This window comes from Crocodylus siamensis, chromosome 9 (assembly GCF_052110815.1).
Source record: "Crocodylus siamensis isolate JL-2025a chromosome 9, ASM5211081v1, whole genome shotgun sequence".
NCBI lineage: Eukaryota > Metazoa > Chordata > Crocodylia > Crocodylidae > Crocodylus > Crocodylus siamensis.
The window spans coordinates 3235655-3260056 of record NC_143403.1 but is presented as its reverse complement, the minus strand read 5'-3'; the positions used below and the strand labels follow the sequence as shown (position 1 = coordinate 3260056).

The following is a 24402-nucleotide window of genomic DNA, read 5'->3' as shown; positions in this document are numbered from 1 at the left end:
ACCAAGTGCAATGTCTGGACACTAATTTAGTCTGTTATATTAGTCTTCACCTGATGGAATTTAACCAGAGATATATTTGAAAAGTGCTGTTCCACCAGGTGAATCTGATGAAGGCTTGGGCCCAATACTTGGAGCCATAAATGAAGAGCTTGGATTTTGTTAGGGAAAGCTAGAAGCCCAAGACATTCTTGGTTTAGTCTGATATCTTGTTCTAATAAAACAGCCATTAGCGAACTTAAATGACTCGTTCAGCAATTTGTATTTCACGCATCAGATGAACTGTCTAGGATTCTGTCTTTTTGAGATGAGCTAAAAGATCCTTCTACTGAAAGAAATAATATATTTAATGTTCAGGATGGTTTAATGCACAAGGGAGCCGACTGTAGAAGGCCACGCATCAGTCATGCTTTAAAAAAACCTCCATTGTACGGATTTAACCCGGCTCTTCCTTCTAGGATCACTGACAAACTAAAGAGAGTGAGCTCCATCCTGGATTTCCTTTAGGTCTTTAGCTGGGGCATTGGAGGGAATTGTTATTGACTGCTGGGAAAACAACAGTTCAATGGAAAGAGTAGGTATAATTTTAACCGCAAATGTGAACAGTTAGATATTTGTGCTCGGGATACATTCTGGCATGATGTTTTTTCCTTTCTTCATTCTGTGGCAATAACTGAACATTCCTCATAAGCTGTCTCTATTACTTATAAGCCATTAATGTCACTGTGCAGTATGCAGACCTTGGTGAGTAACAAGGACAGGTTTGCAATTTAGTGTTTTAAGTGAAGGCTGTTTACTGGGCAGAAACAAGCCAGGCTAAAATGAACAAAGAAAGAAAAGATCTATGTTTCTTGTTGCAGCTAAAAATCTTTCCTGGTTTCCAGAATGACCCTTTGAATTAAGCTTCTCAAGACCAGTGGTTTTTGACCTTGTTAGACTCGAGTTACCCCTTAGAAAATGCCAGCTCTTAGTTTTCACTCATTTTTTGACTACAGAAAAATAATAGAGCAACTTTTCTGTTGCACAGAGCTTGGATAGATCACGACAGGTCACAACGTTTATAACACTATAGATTCCTATGTGAAATCTCTGGATTTGTCTTGTGAGTCATGCTTGCACACCTAACATCGTGTGGCACCCTACAGCACCCCTGAAAGAATCTGAAGGCACCCCAAGGTTGATACCCTGGTTGAGAATCGTTGCTCAAGACTTCAGTGCAGCGAGTATGCAGGAATCACCAAGCTGTGGTTCATCAGGTTGCCATCTAAAGGTCTATTTGTCCTGCACCATGCTTTGTTGAGTAGAGGTATCTGAAATAGGTTTCAATGAGTGGTGCCACTTCCAGAAACACTAGAGGCCTCTTAATGCTCCTTAGCAGGGTTGACCTGGGCAGAACTTCATCCTAACAGAGCTGTCCTCCTTTTGGTATCCAAGCTAGTCTGCGTGGACACCTAGACACATGCCGAATGTCTGCTCCACCATGTGCTAATTAGCACGCATCAGAGGAGAATCAGTTTATCAAGTCTGCTGGAGCATGTTAACGCACCCCAGCAGCTTCTGCATTATGTCTGTTCAGTGTCCCTGTGCTTCAAAATGGCAGTTCAAGTGCCCCGCCATGATTTTGAGGTGCGGGATGCTTAATACATGTGACGCTGTGGGTGTTTTAGTTAGAGCGACTCTCGGAGGCACTCTAATTAAAGCACTCCCCCCTCCCCGAGCATGTGTCTAGATGCCCCGTATCTGTAAGTGGCACTGTGTTGTGCCAAATGGCTTGCATTTTCTACATCAGTGTTAACTTGGGTTACCATACTTGCTCTACTAAACCTAGTCTAGCTGGCATGATAGTGGAGTCAACACTGCTGGAACAGTGCTTAAGCTACACAGTGACTGGATTAGCAGTTGATGAACTGTTGTAAGTTGAGCTGCTACATCCCTATTGTATGATTAGCTCCAACATCAGAAGCTCTTGAACTTCAACCCATTTCCGTTGTCCAAGAACAAAGTAGCACTTCAGACAGCCTAGACATTTCTGCATTTGGATGTATTGAGTTATGAGAAACCCTTGAGTTATGTCTGGAATTAATTATGCAGTGAAGAGCAGCCCAAACTTTCCCACTGGAATGAGTTGCCTATAAATTTGGTTGCCTAATACAGAATTTCAATATCCTTTATTCTGAAAGGTGCCGCACCTGCACAGTAACACTAATAGTAGTATAGTGTGCATCTCCTGATTCCCAGAGGATAAATGTTAAAGTCCTAATCAAACAAGCTGGCTCTGTAGCTCAAGAAGCCAGTTCTGTACCATGATTGCATGTCCAGGCTGACACCTGTCATAACCTACTGAAGTCTGGTTTACTGATAATTATTCTCCCTCTAAAGAGCCTCATGGGGAAATAGTTACGGCTGCCCTACGTTTTCATTTCCCGTTAGGTAGCTGACAAGCTGATCTCTCAGGCAGTGAGGATGAAAAGAGGAGGTGCAGTCTCTGCTCCTAGCACAGTAAGATGTGCTGGTAGCCCAACTTTTTTTTTGTTTTTATTATTTTTCTTTCTACTAATAATGCAGTGAGCCCTGCCTGTTTGGAATATGAGTAATGTTATGAGCCACGCCCGTCATTTCAACTTGCCCCTTTCCTAATTTGGGATGGCGTCATGCTGTTCTGCATTTCTCTTCAGCTCCGACCTCAGTGTGGTAAGTCATGGCTCTGAGGGAGGACTGATTCCATTTCACAGACGGGAAATCGAGGCACAGGCACACAAAATGACTTGCTCAAGTTTACTCAGTTTATGGTGGAGCAGGGAATTGAAAACAGGTCTCTTGAGTGTCAAGTGGATACTTACGCCGCAGCAAATCCTCTCACGTTGCCCGAATTGTGGCTTCTTGATCCATGTTAGCACAGTCCCAACTCAGCAGTGATGTGTACCACCGAAGATGACTTGGGAAGAGGGAAAGAGGAAGAAAAGGGATGGAGAAAGTGCTGCATATGAGAGAGAGACACAAACGAGGGGTGTGCTAGCCAGAACAGAGTTGTTTTTAACACATTTAAAGGAATATTTTGAACTCCTCTATCACCTTCTCCTCATGTACAAGAAAATCAGTATTCTTTATACAGTGCTTCAAACAGGAACTCAGAGGCAACAGTGCTGTTTCTACAGAAACCCTGTCTGTCTTGCACAGAGCTGCAAAAGTCTGGCTCCAAACAGCTCCTCCTTTGTAAATCGGGTAATGTTGCCACATGGAGGAGAGAGAACTGCTTTTTGGACTAGTCAGAAGATGATGGATGAGGACTCATTAAGTTAATCATAGCACCATAGTTGTCATAACTGGCATTGATGTGTGGTGTCTATTTACTGATTTTTATGTAAAAATAATTTTTCACTGGCTGGTGTCGCTCCCTTCCCTCCCCCCCCCCCCCGTTCCCCCCCCCAACCACTTGTATGTATTACATTTACTTTCTCTGGCCAGTTACTGTTTAATAAATTGAAATAAAGGCAGCAATTTAAGAAATCAAATAAATTATTGGCAGTGGCTTTTTTTTTGTATTTCACTTCCACACTTCCCCTGTTCTTTTGCATTATAGTGGTAGTGAATTCAGTTTTCCATTCTTCAACATAAAGCAACTATTTAGCTTGTCAATTGTGATCATGATAGAGTGTAACTTGGTCTTGTACACTGCTGTCAAGAAGCCATCAGTTCATAGACTCAGAAAAGCTAGAGATGGAAAAGCACAAATGTGTTAGGTCATCTAGCTTGTCCTTTTCCAGTGAACGCCGGATTGCTGTATACCAGTGTGGGCCGGCCATCCTTCTTGGCAGATGTGCCGTATATTAGCCCTGACCCATCCTGAGTGCTACTCTGATCCCTTTCCCTTGCCCACCCTGATGCTCTGCTTTCTGCTTCCCGCCCTGTGCTCTCTCCTTGATCTGCTGCTCTGCTTTCTGCTTCCTTCCGTGTGCTACTGGGCCAATCAGCTACTTCACTTTCTGGTCCCTGCTCTATCTGCCACTCTGCTCCCTGTTGCCTCCCCAATCTACCATGTGCCACACAGAGGCTGCCCATGCCACTTACAGGACTTGTGCTGCGGGTTGGTGTCCCCTTTTTCATACCATCTATTCTTCAGTAGTTTGGCCAGACCTTTAAATATTTCCAACATGAAAGCTTCCTTTCACTTCTCCCCCCCAAAAAGCAGGTCTCATTGTAGAAGCCATCAAATCAAGCTGTGTACTGAAAGTCAATTCAATTAAAAAAATACCCTCAAAGATTTTTTTCGTGTACCTCAAGTGAATACAAGATCAGTTTTCAGAAGGGAGGAAAATTATAAGTCCATTTGAGAGAGACAGATGCCTTCCAACATTTGTGAGGGTTAGTGCTATGCTGTGATAGCTGCAACGAAGAGGAGGAAGGGACACTATGTTTTTTCCAAATGAAAGCCGGAAAGGTCTTTCTTGGATTGCAGAAATTAACACACGCTCAGGTATTCTTAAAGCATGGATGTTGGCATACGTGCAGTTGGACTTTCTAATTAATATGTAAAGTTTTCCCTCCATAAAGCTTCTTTACCAAAACTCTCCAAAGCTATGAAGTTACAAGTGAAATGGAAGTGTGTTGTTCTAATCACTATTTTTCTAAGCTAATTCCTCTGTATGTGGAACTTTTCCAGTGTCATGACTAACTGTCTGCCTTTTTATTTAGAAAGCAGGACAGTTACAGCAGTGGTGGATGGTGTGGTAGCTTTTAGGGCCCCAGAGAGGTGCTGAACACTTTCAAACCTCACTGATTTTATTGGGCACACTTTCAAACCTTACTGATTTTTCTGGTTGCCCAGCATCACTCTGGCTCAGGCCCTGCATAAGCGAAGTATCCTAAAGATGCTTGCATGGATGGTAGACAAGAAACATTTTCTGAGCTATCAAAGGCATTGTAAATGATGGAGCTGTGTTTTTTACTGCGGGGCTTAGAAAACCAAAAGAGTTTTTTGAAGGCGTTTAATCCCTGTTGTCATTTTTTAGAGGAAAAGCAGCCCAGCCACTGAATATGGACTGTTCAGTTGTGCAAGAATTAATGCACAGCTCATCTGGAAAATGCATTGCCCAATTCGAGGAAAGTTACAATTTCATGAAAACTCGTAAATTGAATTCCAGAAAGTCGCATGGCCTTTTTCTCTCTCTGACTTTGAACTTTTTCCACCCCCCCCCGCCCTTTTTGTTTGGAAGGGTTAAACAGTTGAGAAGGAGATGCTGGGGCCGACAGTGCCAGTGCTGGTAAAATGTAAATAAATTCATGCGGCGTTCAGGTTTCTGTCATGCCAGTCCTTTCCAAACCCGCGAGCTCCTTCGGAAGGGGAGAAATTTTTGTTGTTGATTCATAAGTTAGTTTTTCTTGGCGGCACGTGCGGTGGCTTTTGCCATCCAGATGGAATTCTGAGACGCCGTGGAAAGGGCTTATGCAACAGGATGTCTCAGGAAGGAGTTGAAATTTTGTATGCATTTTTTTTTAAAGTGACAGCTCTTCACTTTTTCCGTCCGCCTTGCTGCAGGTTCTGCTTTGTCAAATTAAATTGTGCTGCCTTTTAAATTATGAATATAGGTGCTTTTTTTTTTTTTTGTGGTTGATTGCTCTTTAAAGACATGAATGCCAAAAACTTCACGGTGTGTGTCTGTTGCCAACAGTTTTTCAGGATCAGAAGCATTTATTGCTATGAAGAGAGTACTGTTATTTCTGTTTCATAGGTGATTCCACTTACTGGAGCATCAGCTTTAATTTCAAATGGTCAGTTATAAACTTATCATCATTTAGATTTCTTCCCTTGCAAAACAAAATGACCTATGGGGAATACTGGGGTTCTGTATCTCCTTGAGGAACAAAATAGCCAGGTGTGAATGTATCCATCCAGGTGGGAATGGATGGTGGGATAGTATCTGCAACACAGGAAGGTAGGCATGATTCAACACTTAAGGCTACAGCTTTCTTTGTGTAAAGGGGTTTATGGCCTGTCATTACGGTAAAAGTGTATTGCTTGTACTTTTGTTCTGTATATATAATATCTGGAGAAGGATAAAGCCAGGAATAGTTGATTGAAGTCTTCCAATTCATGATATTATTAAAAAGCCATTTTAGACCTGAAGACATTTTGAAGGTGATTTTCAAGCTACCATGAAATGCCCCGGACTGTTCAATAAAAATATCTCCTGCATAATGGTGTAATTGCAATTCCTAAGTGCTGCTTTATATAGAGGTAGATTAAGCATGCTCTCATGTTGGCATACTTGGAACCACATGACAGATAAAAAGCATGTATTTAACAAAAGGAAATGAAACGTGAAATGCCTGTGTTGTATGCCATAAGTTTTTGGAGCTGGAAGACATGCGTCAGAGCCAGTGATTAATTTTGTTTAAAAATGAAAAGTAAAAAATTGTTAGAAGAGATCTGTTTATTTAGATTAGAGTGATGTAGTGCTGTCCATTGCTACAACAGTTGAGTACCTTCAGTGTAAGTGAAATTAGGAAGAGTAAAGTTTCTAGTGGATTATGCAAAGCTTTTGTAAAGAGAAGTCTTTATCTCTTCTCTGTTCAAAGTAGAAAAACACTGCTTGGAGGAGAATAACTTTCTTATTTGGCTGATGTGTTGGTTTCTTCTTTAATAAAACAAATAAGTGCCCAGCAGAGACTCCCTATGCCTGAAGAAGGGTAACTGTGTCCAAAAGCTTGCCAAGAACTTTTTTCCAACTACTCAGCTGGTCTAATAAAAGATATCACATCTACTCAAAGAACCTTGCCTTAATAAAGCTAAGCCATTTTATAATTTTGATATGCTGTGGTTATCAGCCTGTTAAAAATAGTATCAAGTATAGATGATGGATCATGATCGTAGCAACCTGATCTAAAGGTCCACAAAGGAATACATAATTACCAATATTGTTTCATGCCCTTTGAAGGTTATTTTGACTGAGGTGTTGGTCGTGTGGCGCGAACCTGGCCATAAAAACATTAGTTTTGTCTAGGAGTTAAGTCACTTGCATTTCAGTGTCCCCCGTTCTACAGTTCTGCTAACTTGGTACTGCGCACGGCATATGCTGCAGCAGTCAGGGGTTCAGCAATTACATCTATGTGGGTAACAGCTCTCTGGATTCTTAAGAGCTTTGCGTGTTTAACTATGCTAGTGGCTCATTGGTAGCATGCTGATTAACATGCTTCACTTTCTCTTCCTGGTTTCCTATAAGCAAAGACATGAGGAAGAATGTCTTGCATTTGAAAGCTCGTCTAACTTTATCCTGACTATACAGTTGGTTTAATAAAAGATATCACTCTAGAAAATCCTTGTTGCCCAGTTAACACAATGTCTCTTAAAGGAGCACTGTTTGATAAATCAGCTTCTGGCTGGTTACACAATAAACCAACTGATCTGTTGTCTCTTAGGAAAGGTGATCAGTTTTGTCTATCTGAGCAGGCTGCTGCAACAGGAAGGGCAGATCCATAGGGTGGGGAGTGAATTTTGTAGGATGGTGAGTTTTGATGATGCTTGGGTTGATGAATTGCTATTCAGTCTTAAGTCTCTTCTAATATAGTGATGGTCTAAGTCACCATGCACAGAGATTTCTTCTAATTTCTCTGCAGATCAAAGATGTTTTAAATGATTTATCGCTAAGAAAGTATGGGTTGGTTGACTGGACTGTAAGGTGGATCAAAAGCTGGCTGGATCATTGGGCTCAACAGGTAGTGATCAGTGGCTTGATGTCTAGTTGGCAGCCGATACCAAGTGGAGTGCCCAGGGGTTGGTACAGAGCCTGGTTTTGTTTAGCATTTTCATTGAAGTTGGGATGGAGTGCACCATCAGCAAATTTGTGGCTGACACCAGGCTGGGGAGAGTAGTTGATACAGTGGAGGATAAGGCTGGGATTCAGAGGAATTTAGACAAATTGGAGAACCGGGCCAAAAGAAATCTCATGAGGTTCAACAAGGACAAGTGCAACATCCTGCACTTAGGATGGAGCAATCCCATGCACCAGTACAGGCTGGGGGCCGACTGGCTGGGCAGCAGCTCTGCAGAAAGGGACCGGAGGGTTACAGTGGACAATAAGGTGGATATGAGCCAGCAGTGGGCCGTTGTTGCCAAGAAGGCTAATGGCGTCCTGGGCTGCATTAGGAGCATTGCTGGTAGATGGAGGGAAGTGATTCTTCCCCTTTATTCAGCACTGGGGAGGCCACATCTGGAGTCCTGCATTCAGTTTTGGGCCCTCACTACAGAGAGGATGTGGAGAGAGTCCAGAGGAGGGCAACAAAAATGGTTGGGGGACTGGGGCACATGACTTGTGAGGAGAGGCTGAGGGAACTGAGCTGATTTAGTCTGCAGAAGAGAAGACTGATGGGGGATTTGACAGAAGCCTTTAAGTACCTGAAAGGTGGTTGCAAAGAGGATGGAGCTGGGCTGTTTTCAGTGGGGGCAGAAGAGAGGACAAGGAGCAACGGGCTCCAGCTGCAGCAAAGGAAGTTGAGGTTGGAGATTAAGAAAAAAAATTCTCACTAGGAGGATGGTGAAGCAGTGGAGCAGGTTACCTAGAGAGGTGGTGAAGCAGCAGGTTACCTAGAGAGGTGGTGCAGTCTCCATCCTTGGAGGCTTTTAAGGCCTGGCTCAACAAAAGCCCTGGCTGGGATGTTGTAATTGGGGCTGGTCCTGCTTGGAGCAGGGGGTTGGACTAGATGTGACCTCCTGAGGTCCCTCCCAACCCTCATTTTCTATGATTGCGTAATTCTTAACATGTTACAAGTGACACCTAGCAAATAAATTATTTTGACATGTAGGAAGTAGTGGATAATTTGCCTTGGTCTCGTTAGTGCTTTTTATACTGTGTAATTCTGGCTATTTTAATGTACTGATTTATAGTAGTCTAAAAGGCATATTGTTGCACTTGTTGCTTGATCATTTTATGGGGGGCAGAGAGAGAAGGAACGAAGAGGGAAACACCCTCCTTAGTTTTTATTGCCTCGGCTCTACCTTCCAAATCTTGCTAGCTGTTGGCCGGTTTTGAGGCTGATATTGTATTTTATCTGTCTTGGGCAGTGTTTCCATCAGTAGGTTGTAGTGGTTGAACAGTCTCATGCCTTCTTTCTGCATTTCAGTGTGGTTGAGAAGACGGCTTTGTCCACACAGTGTTGTTGGCTCTCGTGAAGCTGCATCTGGACTCAGCTTCTCTGTCTGTCAAACCAAATTTGTGGGATCTGTGGCTGTCGATGTCAGAAGACAGAGTTGTGATTTGAAGCAGTGAATAACATGTGTAATCTGTTAAATGAGATTTAGGCATTTTAGAAGAGAGAGAGAAGTTTTGTTGTTACATTGATGAGGGTGTAGATGTTTAACTCCAGAACAAGATGATTTTTTTTTTTTAAACGATTTCTTGATTTGGCTTTCATTGAAGCTTCTGCTGTGATCTTCCACATGGTTTAGCTCTATTTACATTGAATTTTCATCAGTAAATTGTCTGAACATTCTAATTAGCCTTTTGCAAGTAGTTGTTAAAATCTTACTGACTGGAGCTTGATGTATTCATCTGGTTTTCTTTAGCATTGGTAGATTAAACCGCACCCTGTTGATCCTGAGGAAGTTTTCCTACCAGCCAGGCGTTTAGCTGGAGCTCTGCTTTGTTTTGGGAGCTGAGGCAGGGAAACATGGTTTCTTGGAGTTGGTTATGTTGAAATGACTAAACCATATCTCATCCATGTATATTAGACGCTAGCGTTTTTGTTGTAAAGGTAGCAATAAAGGATAAGATGAAGCGTCAACCCATCACATTGCTGGAGTCAGGGACCATGGCTGCTGTTGCGTAGAGCCAGGAATAGATGGTACACTGGATGTGGGGGAACGTCTTGCTCAGTCTCCTATACTTTCTCTGAAATGGACTAACAATTGCATATTCAAAGTGTTATGGCTAGAGTTCTGTTTCCCCCTCTTAACGATTTGTGAAAGAAATGCAAATATAATGCTTAGGGATCAATTCCTTAACGGTTGTCAGGTATGTCCTCGATGATCTCCCGAGGTCCCTTCCAGCCCTAATGTCTATGAAATCTATGAAATATCTGCAACTGAAGTAGGCCTACCGCCATAGTATCTGGAAGCCACAAAAATTATGCCAAAAATGTACTTTTGGAAGGACCATAATCTTTACTGTCACTATGCCCAGGTCCTGATTCAACAACTTTCTTAAACGCATGTTTGACTTCAAGACAGTTGACTTTATTGAGACTACTTGTGTGAGTAAGAGCTTTGAAGTGGAGTTTTTAAAGCTTTTTTTTTTTATAGTTTAGTCCCATTTTTTGATGACGGTAGAGTTCTGTTGCTCCCAGTAAATGAGTGCTGGGCCACTCTGCCATGTTTGTTATAGGAGGACCGTGCAAAATGATACAATCTTCATTTTGCCGAAAAACAGTGTAGGGTAAGGCTCCATACGTGTTCTCTCGTGGTACAGTTGAGGATTTATACAGCTAAGAAGTCATTGCCTATAGCACTGAAGAGTTTCACTTAGACTCTATTACCTGCTGAGTTTGATCATGCATAGAGAAACATTGCAGTTGTTACTTTTTGAACCAGAAGGCTCCAGTTAGAAAGTATGTGAAAAATCAAAATATGTTAATAGCTGTCTTGTGTTTGAAAGCTTGTTGAACATCTCTTCCCACTATGCAGTCGATCTAATAAGGGATATAATAATGATAAAAAACCTTGCTTCTTACCCATTTCCTGGACCATCATGACTACAAGGCTAAGTACAGACAGTCAAAAATCCCAAGGCTGAATCAGTTCAATCTTTACAGGTTAGTCTAAGCTGTGTAGACTGAACTGATAAGCAAGTGAACGGACATTCACTTTTGCTTCTGGAAATGCAGTCACGTGCCTGCAGTGACCCAGGCCAGAAGCTGGGGGGTGCTAGAGAATGCCTCCTTGCTTGGTTGCAGCAGACACCTTGGGCTGAGGCTAGGCTGCCCACTGTGCCTGGGTTTTTTGGGGGGAGGTACAAAGCATCCTGGGATGCTGGGGGGGCTGTGAGTTTACTTGTCGACCTGGGGGGGGGTGGGCAGCAGAGTCCCCCAGGGCTCGGTCCTTGGGCCGGTGCTGTTCAACATCTTCATCAGTGACCTGGACGAGGGTGTGGAGAGAACCCCGTTCAAGTTCACTGATGACACCAAGCTGTGGGGTGAAGTGAATACACCGGCAGGCAGGGACCGCATCCAGGCAGACCTAGATAGGTTGGAGAAGTGGGTGGATCTGAACAGGATGCGGTTCAACAAGGACAAGTGCAGGGTGCTGCACCTGGGGAGAGGGAACCAGCATTATGGTTATAGGTTAGGGGCTGACCCTCTCAGCAGCACAGAGGCAGAGAGAGATCTTGGAGCCATGATTGAATCCAGGATGAATATGAGTCACCAATGCGACAAAGCAATAGGCAGAGCCAACCGCACGCTGTCATGCATCAACAGGGGCATCACTAATAGGTCCAGAGAGGTCTTGGTCCCCCTCTGTGTGGCACTGGTCAGGCCACAGCTGGAGTACTGTGTCCAGTTCTGGGTGCCGCACTTCAAGAGGGGCATGGGGAACCTGGAGAGGATCCAGAGGAGGGCCGTTCGTATGGTTGAGGGCCTCCGTGGCCAGCCCTATGAGGAGAGGCTGAGGGACCTGAATCTCTGCAGTCTCCGCAAGAGGAGACTGAGGGGGGATCTTGTGGCTGCCTACAACCTTATCAGGGGCCAGCAGCAGGGACTCGGGGAAAGTCTGTTCCCCAGGGCCCCCCTTGGAGTCACCAGGAACAGTGGCCACAAGCTGCGGGAGGAGAGGTTTAGGTTAGACATTAGGAAGAACTACTTCACGGTAAGGTGGCCAGAGCCTGGAATAGGCTTCCCAGAGAAGTGGTGCTCTCACCTTCCCTGGAAATCTTCAAGAGGAGACTGGATAGGCACCTGGCTGGGGTCTTATGACCCCTGCCACCCCCAGTGCTCCTTCCTGGCCATGGCAGGGGGTCGGACTCGATGATCTGTCTAGGTCCCTTCCCACTCAATGATTCTATGATCCTATGATGCTTGACTCTGGAGGGGATCTGGGACAGAAGTTCAATAAACTATTTTAACCTAAATCAGTTCAGTCTGATACTACATCCATCCAAGTTTAACCTAAACTGGTTTTGGCCATTTTGAAAGCAGTTTATATGCACTGACCTTCTGTTGTGTTACAGATTTGAACCGGTTTCCTGTCATTTATACCAGTTTACATGTAATTTCTGTCCCTAGCCCAACACTGCAGCCCTACTAAGAGCATTTAATATACTTGATTTTATACAACAAGGTTTTTTTTAAATTTATCTTTGGTGTCAGCAGCAATATGGTAACTAAAGCTATTTTTAGGGATGTGGCAGGACACATTTTCCATTGATTTTAGGCTATGTTTTTATGTAAGCCCTGCATGCAGTTTTTATGGTAGAAAATATATATTGAACTCTGTATTAGTCTGTAAATGTAGATTTGCCTTTTTATTGGAAAGCTTTTGGGGGTGATGGCAAAAGGACTGTGATGACAACACGAACATGGAAGATTCATTGCTTACCACTCTTTGGAAAGGGCCATGCTTTCCCCCATTCCTGTATTTTTGGATGTGGGTTGGCCACTGAAAGAGAACGCTCCTCTGGGAAGTCAGCATGTGATGATGCACATGACATTCTTGAAGCATGTGATTGTGGAAAGTCACCAGAGTTTTGCCCCCCAGCTAAATGCTTTAAGGGCAGGTTTTCCATGAATAGGCACATTTTTTATTTTCTCTTCCACCCTTTTTGGAGTTTACCAAAAAAAAAAAATCTCAGATGAGTAAACAATGGCAGTTTTAAAATTATTTCAATATGGTCAATGTGTGACCACACTTTGGCTTGGAAAGATTGAAGCCCAAAGGCAAAAAAAAAAAAAAAACAACTTCAGAGATGCTTGGTTCAGATATTAAGTACTACACAGAATTTACTTGTCACATACTATTAGTTTAATAAAAATGACTTCAAATCTCCAACACATTTATTTAAAAAAAAAAAAGTTTTCCAGGCAGGCCCAAATAATCAGTGTCTTTCACTTGTCCAAGCTTGGAGAATCCAAAGTATAAATTGTTTTTCATAGTTTTCATCCAATTACTGTCAAATTAAGAAAAGAAAAGGAAGGCTCCTTAGGTTGCTTTTTAAACTTTCTAGCTTGATAATATCCTTCCTTTTCTCAGGAGTTTAAAAACCATGTTATATTTAAGGTAGAAAGAATTTCTGATCAAATGATATGTTAGGATTAAGATGTATTTATTTAAATTCATGAAAATATATCTATTCAGTGATCAGGGGAGAAATATCATGTAAAAAACCCAGCAACAACAGAAAGAAAAGTAATGCAACAACTCAGATCAGTGGGCAGCTAATGGAACTCTGCCAAAACCCAAAATCTAACAAAAATATAAAAACACTTATCTTTTTCATTTTCTAAAGAATTCCTGTATGCATAAAAAACAAGCAATATCAATATTTCATGATCAAGAAATAAAGCTATTCAGACTAAGTTTTATGTTTTAGAGGAGGTTTTTCAGGGTTTTCTGGTTTTAAATATGCAGTATTTCATCTTGCTGTATTTGATACTTAAACGTCTGTCTTTATAATTTATTATTTGCTTGTGATTACTTCCTCTGAGTGGATTCTTATTTTTAAAGAAAATATGGTGTTCCTGTTTTGCATGGAGATTTTTGTAGTAAAGAAAATGATCCAGTTTATGAATTACGTTACAAATCAGATATCTCAAAAAACTCTAAAGTACTTTATGCTGAGAGCACCAATGCAGCAAGAGGGAAAGTTGGGTTTAACTCCCTTCTCAGCCTAAGAGGGTTTTAAATAAATGTTTCTAGCCTTCCAGGAAACCCTCTGCACCACCAGGTTACTGTCTTATCCTAGGACTGCTTATGTAGCCTCACTTGGTTCAAATCCTACATTGTCCAACTTGCATCTTAGGTTGGGAACCTGAAAACAGAATTATTTTCCTGATGCTTACTTCATTGATAGTGTGTAAGGCCATCTATAAAATATGCAACAACTTTTTTTTATCCTTTCCTTGAACTACACAAAGGTGATAAGACAGAATCCTTCTAGGTTTTGGAAATATATTGACTCTTGCCTCATTCCTGGTTTTCATTGACTTTTGCATAAAGGTCCCTCAAAGTAGAATTTATTTGAAAATTAAGTGTTATTCAATCCAGGGTTCTTTCAATATTAAGATAGCTCTACCTGGTTTAGGTTTCTTCTCCCTAAATATCTCTGGACGTGGTTTTTTTCCCTTCTTTTTCTGTCTCTATTTACTATGATGGTTTTGTGCTTTATTAAAGAAATTGAAAGTTGGAGACCAAGCCAGTGGGTTGACAGCTTTCTCTGTCTGTATTTCCAAGAACACAGAATGGTTCTATGAATCCTTTGTTCAGATCCTTTTGTCTCCTGTGCTGTTGCTGATATTCATCTGGGGCATAAAAATTACTCGGCCTCTTTACAAGTTATTGAATAACAGAGCTATTTTAAGACTTGCATGTGTATTTTCAGAGATAACGCTGTTTCGGAAGTGAGGTTCCCAAAAAAAGCAAACAGTGGACCCATAATGTTTAGAAACAAGAACATCCTTTGTTTGAATACTACTAGTGACTACTTATGGCCCTAAAGGAAAAGAACGTCTGAAAATATTTTCAGCTGTCATTAGATAATCTACATTTTTTACTCCCATTGTCCCCTGTATAAGTACATTTAACTCTTAAAATGCTGTTATCACCTCTTTTACCAACTTGCTGCACTGTAAACGTAGTTTGCTGTGTTTTGCAGCAGAGTGGTTGCACGGGTATCTTCTGAGATGGGCAGTGTTGAAATCTAGGCGCTCTGTGTCAGTGATTCTCAGCTAAGGGGCCATATCGTTCTTACAAGGATGCTACCAGGTGCCACACAATATTATCACCATTTGGCATGAAGAGACTTGCGTGTGATTCGCAAGCTGTGATTTGAAGTAGGAATCCATGGCGCCAGAAATGTTTCTGACTTGCTGACGTCCTTCTTGCTTTTTTGCAACAGAAGAATTGCTCTCTTGTTTTTCCGTAGTCAAGACCCAAGTGAAAGCGAAGAGCTGATATTTCCCAAGAGGTGCCCTGAGTCCAGCGAGAAGTGACACGAGTCTAAAAAGGCTGAGAGCCACTGCTCTAGATGCTAGAATGAATATAGCATTATTCTCCATGCAGCCTTTGCTCTGATAGATTGAAATCTTTATTCACTGAATGATTCCCCTTCTCTTCTAATGTAGACCTCTCAAACTTAGGGGGCTTATTTTATTCCTTCTCTAGCACTCACTCAAGCTTGGAGTGATGAGTTGTAGCTGTAGCTTAACTAAAAGGTGATTCTGATGTGATTTATTAATACTTGGGAGTATGGAGGAAGTTGAAACTGTAGATTGATGGTTTTGATGCTCTAATGGTCGTTGTTTACAAGCATATCACAAATCTTGCCTCTGATTTTATAATGAACTTTTATTTATAGAATAAATGTATTTCGTTCCAATGCATTCCACTGTACGTAAATGAATGGGGTTCAGGTTAAGTCATATCTGAGATTCAGATGTATCTGATCAGTCCTAGAATTTTAAAATTTTGCTTTTTACTTGGCTCTAGTATCCACATTATGTGTGAGCCCACATATGAGAGTCAGATTTTTTATTCAAGGCCAAATTGTCAGACCTACTCTGCGTATGCGGTTGCTGTGATTGCATATGCAGCAATGGTAATTGCTTATATAAATAAAAAGTTAGCAATGCCTTGTGATCATTTGTCTATAACAATTGTAAGGCTAGTATCTAGCTAGGAATTGCATGATCTAATTAGGTACGTGGTTGTGTATTTACAGTTTTGAAATCTGGGACTATAAAACCTCTTTGTTTTCTGTTGTTTAAAGTTAGCTGCTTTATCCATTGTGCTTATCTGTGCAAAGACTTTTCACTATATTTTCTCACATACTACACAACCCCAAATATGACATGCACCTTGTTTTTTGGAAGGCAGAATGTAAGGAGAATAAAAAAGGACTTTTCCAGGGGCATGGTCCAGAGCTGTCTGCATACCTTGCCCTGGTTGCCTCAGGCAAAAGCTGTGGTTTTAACCATTTCACAGCTGTTTCAGCTAAACATTTTTGCCAATTGGGCAGAGCTGTGGGAGGGTTAAACTGTGTCCACCCTTCTCGCTTGTTGGCTTGGAGAAGCAGCAGTCATTACATGCTTCTGTTAGCATTCGTTGCACATGTCTCCATGTTTCTGTTTCTCCATGCTTCTATTCTAGTGAAGGAAGAACATCAGCTTTCCTGCTTAAGAAATTCCTCTCTATTTTGGAGGGCTGATTTTTTGTGTGTGTGTGAGGGGGAAGGTGCATGCTGTATGTAGGTAAATATTAAAAATTGTCTCGTGAGAGATGTTTCACTCCTCATCAGGACATTCCTGAGCATCTTTAATGATAACCTCAGTAGTCAGCATCTGTTCCTACATGCTAATTTTTGTCTTATGAACAGAGCACTGCCACTCTTGATGACCTTGCTGCCAGTAGTTTATAGCTTTTCAATTCCTGCTTGAATAAAGTGTCATATTTTACCTTGCCCTGCTGTATTATACTGCCAGTACCAATTTTGTACCCTTTCCTTAATCTCAAGTTCCTTTTCTATTGTCTGCATTGTTTTGTCTTACCTCTCGAGAGACTATGTGCAAAATGCAAAAAAAGCACACTTTCTGGTTAATTGATTTTCTGGATAATCAACTCTCTACTGCATATAAAATGTATTTTTGTGGATATCTGTAGCTACAGAAGAGGATTATTTGCAGATCCAGGGTTCAGAACAATTATTTCAGCTGGTGGGCCACTTAATGAATTTTGATGAGGTGTCGAGGGCTGGCTGTGCACACAGAATGTTTCAGAAAATATAATTTTAACAAATTGTAGCTAAAAAAAAAAAATCATACTAAAAATCAAATATCTACAGTAACATATTTTATTTTTTTCAAAAACTAATTTTGGTCCTGATTTATGTTTTTTAGAATAATATATATAGAGGCAATTGCAGAATTGCTCAAAATAAAGTCTTACTCTTGTACATGTGTGTTTGGAGGGGTGGGAAGGTGGGGTTAGGTGTGCAGAGGGGTTGCGTGTGTGCATGTGTGTGGGTGGCTGCCCGCACGTTAGGTCCCAGGAGCCAGGCCAGGGTGGAAGGGAGGGCAGGGAGTGCAAGCAGCAGCGCTCGCTTGGGGAGTGCGGTGCTGGTGCAGGTACATTTGACCCGTGGCTGCCCCCGCAGTGCTCTGCGTGGGACCGAGCCCTACCTGCTTCTGCCCGGGGCAGTCTGTGTTGTGTTCCTACCTACTGATGGCCCTGCCCAGCCAGTGCTCATTGCACAGGGCAGGCAGAATGGGTGGAAGGCAGCTGGAGCTGGAGCTGGAGCCCCACATGCTGGGGCAGGAGTTACCTGGCTGCTGCTTCCCTCATGCCGCCACTTCCCCATACTACCTGTGGCCTGGAGCTTGCAGGAGGAGGACGTGGAGGAAGAGCTGCTGGAGGTGAGAGCGCTGAGCAGTATCCAGGTGGCTGCAGCAGCAGAGAGAGCAGTCATGCTGGAAAGGTGTGTGTACTGCCTGGGCTGGGGCCAGGGCCATCAGCGGGTATGGGATGGGCTGCTCCAGGTAGAAGCAGGTAGGGCTCAGTCCCATGCAGAGTGCTTCAGGAACATCCACAGTCCAGGTACAATCAACTGATGGGTCGAATCTGGTTCACAGGCCATATTTTGCCCACCCCTCAAGTAAAAGAATGGCTGCCAACTTCAGCATAAGACAGCGTATCTTCTTTACAAAGGCATAAGTTTTCTGCATAGACTGAGGGCTTGAATGAATCTAAAGGGTTGAAACAACCACTTTTACTGAACGTTATTGCAAAAACTTATAAATCTATTTTTCTGAATACTGCATATTAGTTTGTAGGGGAATAGATTAAGTTCAGAGAAATGTGGTCTTGGTATTTTACAGTACAGTATGTGCTTTCATTTTGCTGACACCTACGGAAAGGAAAGTATTACACAGCGACAGATAATAATTTCAGTGAATTTTCTGCCCTTTTCTTAAGGCATAATGTTGTAGTTGTAAAATAATCTCTACATAGCATATTTGCTTGCTATTAGTTGCCAGTGAGAACTCCTGGGCCTTTGCAATGCTTCAGTCTGAAATTCTCTGAGGCCAGTGTTTTCCTCTCCTTAGTTATGTTGCCTTAGTTCAAAGGGAAATCTGCAAAACAAGCAAATATACATGCCTGCCCAAGTGCAGGGGGGCTGGACCCGATGATCTGTAAGGGCCCTTCCAGCCCCTAACATCTGAAACTATAAGATAACTTAAGAGTGTTAACAAACGGAGCCAGCTTTAGAAAGATGGCGATGGCTTAATGAGCACCATACATCAAATAGATTAAATACTCTGTATGCATAAAAAGTAGTAAGAGATGTAGATGAATTAATGAAATTCGAAATTAATTTAAATTATTCAAAAGGAATAGAATGGAAAGCGTTAAAGAAAAGCAGCAAATGTTAGGGTTTGCAGCTTGTACTTGAATCTGGAATTCTACCCCTGTTAGGTCCCCATCCATCAAAATACTTTAAGAATGTTTGACTTCAAGTAGGGGATCATACATGACAGCAGTGGGACAAATCAGCCTCTCTTAAATTTAAGCAGATGTTTAAGTGCTTTGTTGGATTAGGCCTTTAAAATAGGCTTGATTAACAGGCTGTGGCGAAGAGACCTTTTCATTTAGAAAAGTCCTGCAAGCAAACTGCTAGGTAAAAGGAGTGGCAAACACTTAAGAGTGCCATATCATTTTAAATAAAAGTCTTTTGCTTCTAGGACATAAGTGTATCCTCATGGTAAGCAGAGACAATTTGGGTTAGTTCCAGGTTGCTGGGCCGTTTGAGTGGCTATAGCAAAACACCCAATCCCATTTTCTGGCAGTGGAATTAATCACACATTGTGCATGTTTTGTAAGGTAGGTTGTCATTACTGCACCAAAACCGGTCTCAATCATTCTGAGGTGGGCTTTGAAATAATGAGGTTCTAAAATAAATTAATGTTGGGTTAATTTTATTTTCCTTCTGGTTGTTGAACTTTTATAGTTTAGTCTTTCAGGGCTTTTTCTTCAACCCTGAGGGCTAGAAATGTCTTATCTTTTCGAGAAATCTGAGGTTTAACATAAAATCAGATGACTCCAGCAACTGGAGCTTTAAGAAAAAAAAAAAACAATCTTTGCAAGACTGCAGTAGAAACATGAAAGTTGGCAACTGTGTGCTGGGAACTTGTAAAACTGTTCAAGTTATTTCTTTCCCATTATTTTTAACCATAATGTCCTAGATGTTGAAACCAATTGTTCCAAGCATGCTTGAAACACAGCCCTATGTTTTCTGCTTGCTTCTCCTGTTTCACTTGTAACTAGGTCCGTGTTTACTGCAAAACTTTCAAGCCTTAGCGAACCTAGCCTGAGTTTGCAACACCACCCAAACCATGTGCACTTCAGCGCACAATCTTCATGCCACGCAATTTGTATAACTGTTTCCATGCTGAATGGGGAAGCTGCAGCAGAACCTGGATTTTTTTTGTGTGTGATTGGGATGATTTACAATTATCTGTGTAATTAACAGTGGGTTGCTGAATTAAGAATGAGTTGCTCAGCCAATTGCTGCAGCTTTTCTCTTCAAAGGCATTGCTTCTCCACTGACGTGGATCACTGCGGTGGTCTCCAGATTAGAAAATTGGGTCCTTTGAAATAAAAGCTGCAGCAAACATCTGGCTTGCTTAAGCAGTTCTTCACCACTGTTTATGTGCACACAGCGCCTGGCTAGTTCACCAATCCTCATCTCTTTGTGGGGTAGGGGAACTTTACCCTATGAAGGATCTGGGTTTTACTGTAATACAGTTTACTGAAACAGCTGTATTAGAAAACTGACTTTATATCACTTTCATTATGCACCCTGTAATTTATTTTTGTGGGATTTTGAGGAATCATCAGAGGGACCCTAGAGGGTTTTTCACAGCAGAAATTAGCCCTGGCTTTCAGTTGTCATCAGATTTCTATAATTGTGGCTAATAAGCATAGTTGGCAAGGGGGCAGCTGATCTAGCAGACTATCAACATTGCATCTCAAACCTGATGGTACAATGTACAAGTCAGTAAGGAAATTGTGTATCCTTTGTCCGTTGGATGCACCATTGGTCGGCATTTACTCTGGTTGCACATGCAGTTGTAGTGATTGCACACAGCTCTAGTTCTGAAAATCTCTCCCAGAGATTGTCTCCTATTCCTCAAGGTAGCTTTGGGCATTTGTCTACAGGAGTTTTTTCACATAGATGTTTTCTTGCTCTGCAATGCATGGCGGTCTTTGTAGTTGTATGGTTGATCAGTGTATTTTACACAGAATGTAGATTTCTGTTCTGGTCTACCCTTTTTCGTCTTTCTAATTGCAGGCCACCTTTTCTATAAATTTGGAATCTCAGAGTCTGACTGGTACCGGATCAAGCAGAGCATAGACTCCAAATGCCGGACTGCTTGGCGGCGGAAACAGCGTGGCCAGAGTCTTGCAGTGAAAAGTTTTTCACGACGAACACCTTCCTCGTCGTCATATAGTGGCTCAGGTAAAAGAAAAATCAGAATGATGGCATGGAAGGGTCTACCCAAAACGTTTCATTTGTCTTTTGAGAGGTGAGGATTTCTTGGCTGATACGGTTTTTGCGGGGACCAACTGTGTAGTTGGGGGACAAGTTAGACCGGCTTTCCTTCAGAAGAAGGGTACTTTGTCCCCGAAACACATCTCCTAACTATACAGTTAGGCAAGTAAAAGAGATCACCCACAAAATCCAAGCTTCATATTTTCTGGACTGTCCTGGCTGCAGTAGCATGCCCACCACGTTTGTCTTTTAAAACCCTCAGGAATAGAGTTAGTCTCAGTCAGGTGGCAGTCACAACAGGCTCATGCAAAGATGCCACAAATGTATAGCTAGTATACACAGAGAAATGGTGACATTTTATGTGATTGAATTTCAGCTGCAACTTTTCTTGCAAGTGAGGTTTACCGTTGACAAATAGATGCAGCGTGCATGTGAGGCAAGGAGGGATATGTCTGCAGTGCAGCCACAGATGTGATGTGCAGACAGACCTGTGCTGTGCTTAGCTTAGATATCAGCCAGGGCTGCACAGGTATCATTGTAGGCGAGCCCCCCAAATATGAATCCAGAGTCCCTGATGGGCTTGTTAAACCCTTGTTGAAGCCACGGCAGCATGAGCTGTGCTGCTTCTCCTGTACTGAAAATAGCTTAAGTCAGCTAACTTTAAGTCTGTACTTATTTTCTGATATTGCCCTTTTGACTGCAGTGTAGACAGACCTCGAGAGAGGGAGAGCATGTAGGTGTCTCTGGCAGTGGATAGGAGTGGGGAAAAAGGAAGAGATATCCAGTAAATATTTTCTTGTTCTAAAATGACAATTATAATGTTTCAATGGGTAAGATATGTATATAATGGTTTCAGTTGGTAAGTATATATGTTTCAACTTTTCTTCAAATAAATTCAGTTCGGGCTCTCTTTTCCATCCCAACCAAATATTTTGGCTGTACTATTCGCAGCCCACTTGTTAATAAAAGTTATGTGCAACTTCATGATATTGGGTGTGTTATACGAGGCAGTCATGAAGTTGTTAAGCTGTTCAACAGAGAAGTTTAATATTTATCTGCAATTAACATTTATAATAAGAATCCAGTAAAAGCAAATCTCTCTTTCATTATGTATTCATACCATATTTTAGGACATGCTTGATTTTGTTCACAAAATATTTTCCCCTAAAGAAATGCATGCATCGTTAAAAATGAAGTAGGTGATTCTATATTTCCATATAGGTATAGGCATGAATAATAATAAAGTGAAAAGTATTGACCTAAGAAATGCTCTCATGGGCATTTCTGGCTCCTGGTTTATATTAAAAGTAGTGTTGTGGGACATTTGTACATCATATATTAAAAGCAGGGGGTTGGAAGTAAGCCCAAAGAGGAGGAAGTAAGTTTATTTGCCTGCATAAAGTTTTTGGTTGCATGTTAACACTAACCACTGTATCTTATACAAGGAATGCCAAAATCTGCTTTCAATGGAAAATTTTATGTACTGAAACTGAGAATCAAATCCAAAATTCTCAAATTAAAGCAATTAATTGGCATAATGATAACCATAAGCCATATTTATTGATGGAAGTTTATTTTGACTCTTAGGAATATATTTTCCTTAAAAAATGCATTTGTGGATTTTAGAGTCACATAATTATTAGCATGTACATATTAACTAGTGTTGCACTTTCTTATGGAAATTAATAGTTTTCCTGCTGTTTGAACAAGGGAGCAGCATTGAAATATGTGGCCCGTAGATGGAGGCTGAGGGTATTCTTGTGTTCTGAAGGCCTCCGCGTCAACTCAAAAGGCTGTAGTATCCTCTTAAAACTAAAAACCACACATCTCTCATTCCGTTGCATCTTTAGAAGACATCTTGCTGTTAAGTTTGCAAGGGGGATACGAGCCTCCTGGTTAAGATGTAGACCACCAATGATGATGGTGGTGGCCACCTTTGATAGGTGTGGAGGAGAGCATTCCTGAGGTTTCAGAGCTCGTGTCTAATGTTTTCTTTAAGATACTGTTTATATTCATAACATGGTCAACACCATTTCCTGGGAGTGTTTGAAGGGATTGTGTGAATCCACAAGTATGTTCACACACAGGAACGATGAAGATGCTGTTAGTGTAAAGCAGCAGACGCCGTTAGCTTTCTCTTGTCAGGATCTGCCGCTCGGAGAACGCTTGTAGCATGCCAGGAGCAGCTGGGAGCAGGAGTGTTTCATCTGCAGCTTCTCCAGTAGCCATCTGAGGAGAGAGGAAGAGGCAGGAGGAGAGCAGGAAGGAAGGCACTGTGAGAATATGGGGAAGGGAGAGGAAAAACTTAAAAAAATAAAATTGGATTCATGCACTATTTAAAAAAGGGCAGCTTTTGGATGACAAGCCTGTAATTCCATCTCCATGTTCAGGTAACAACACAAACTACTCAGGCTTTTCTTTTGTGGTTTGACATCCCTGGAACCCCTCAGTGGAATTATAGCACCATAATTCATAGGCATCTGTTACTTATTAAATATACCGTATAATGGATATAGCAAAATTCCCACTGCCAGCTAGTAGGGAAAATAAGTAATATTTCACAAACTCTGAAGTAACGGAGGTCTGTATTTCACTGTTATGACAACATAGCTGTCAAATATGGCTTTTTAAAGTGTTACATATGAACCCAGACAGTTTTTATGGTAGCATTTGTTTCAGGGGGCAATTTAAGGTGAGCCTTGAACGGTCTGGACTTCAGCTACTTGAGAAACTGTCTCTTCCTCTATCGTTTGCCACAGTGGGTAGGATTAGCACATGTGTTCCGATGGCCCATTTTTCAGACTCAGCTTTCTAGGATGCGGGGCAAGTTTTTCTCAACAAATATCCTTCTCTCACTTTTCCAGTTCTCTTGCTTTGGTTTGCCGGAGTTGCTGAATTGCAATGCACCTGCTTAGACTAGCATGTGGTTCAGAATTTCGTTCTGTGCTGGCCAACAAATATTATTTTTGCATAGCAGTAATGGCCAGTTGGACTGCCTAGCATGGCTGTGTCTATTTGGTTTAATTAACTGTCAGTTATGTTGCTGGGGTAAGTGATGGATGATTTATATAAATACATAGAACACAAGTACTTTAATTAAATATAATCCATCTGTTGAGTGGAGTGTGGTAATCTGTTCCATGTAAAGTACACAACAGAGAAAAACTGAATGATGCAAAATAGATGTCTCAGGATTGCTTTGACACAAAAAAACCACCCCAGCATTTCTCTTGCTACTGCGATGTCATCAAAGCACTTAAGAGTGTACTGGCTTATACTTGTGTTTTCTGGGTAGCTTTCCATATGATTTTTTTTGATAATTAATTATTAGGAGCTACATTCTTTGTCCAGTAAACCCAAATATTAAAAATTTATTTCCAGTCCACTGAAGCAATGGAGAGAGCATAAATGTGAAAGGACTGGAGAAATGAACAGACTCATTATAAAGAGACTAAAGAACGGGGATGGAAGTGGGAGGGCAAAGGTTACAATAATAAGCTGTAACAGTTAATCGGGAAGGTATGGTCATAATTAGTTAGTTCCTTTAAATGGCTTTATGTTTTTCTACCACCTTGTAGGCTTCATGGTAGACTACAGTGCCAAGGAGGGAATTAGTGAAGTGAAAAAAGTGGCTGGTTGAAAATGCTTGAGGAGGATA

The 24402-nt window shown here is 41.6% G+C and overlaps 1 protein-coding gene across 3 annotated transcripts in view; it reads left to right on the top strand.

Moving 5' to 3' along the window:
* BANP (BTG3 associated nuclear protein) overlaps nt 1–24402 on the top strand; it is a 215540-nt gene that overhangs the window by 83578 nt on the left and 107560 nt on the right. For all 3 annotated transcript variants that reach the window (XM_090062940.1, XM_090062938.1, XM_090062939.1), the window contains exon 8: nt 20544–20711. In XM_090062940.1, coding sequence (XP_089919066.1) covers nt 20544–20711 — 168 coding nt within the window. The remainder of the gene's footprint in view (nt 1–20543; nt 20712–24402) is intronic.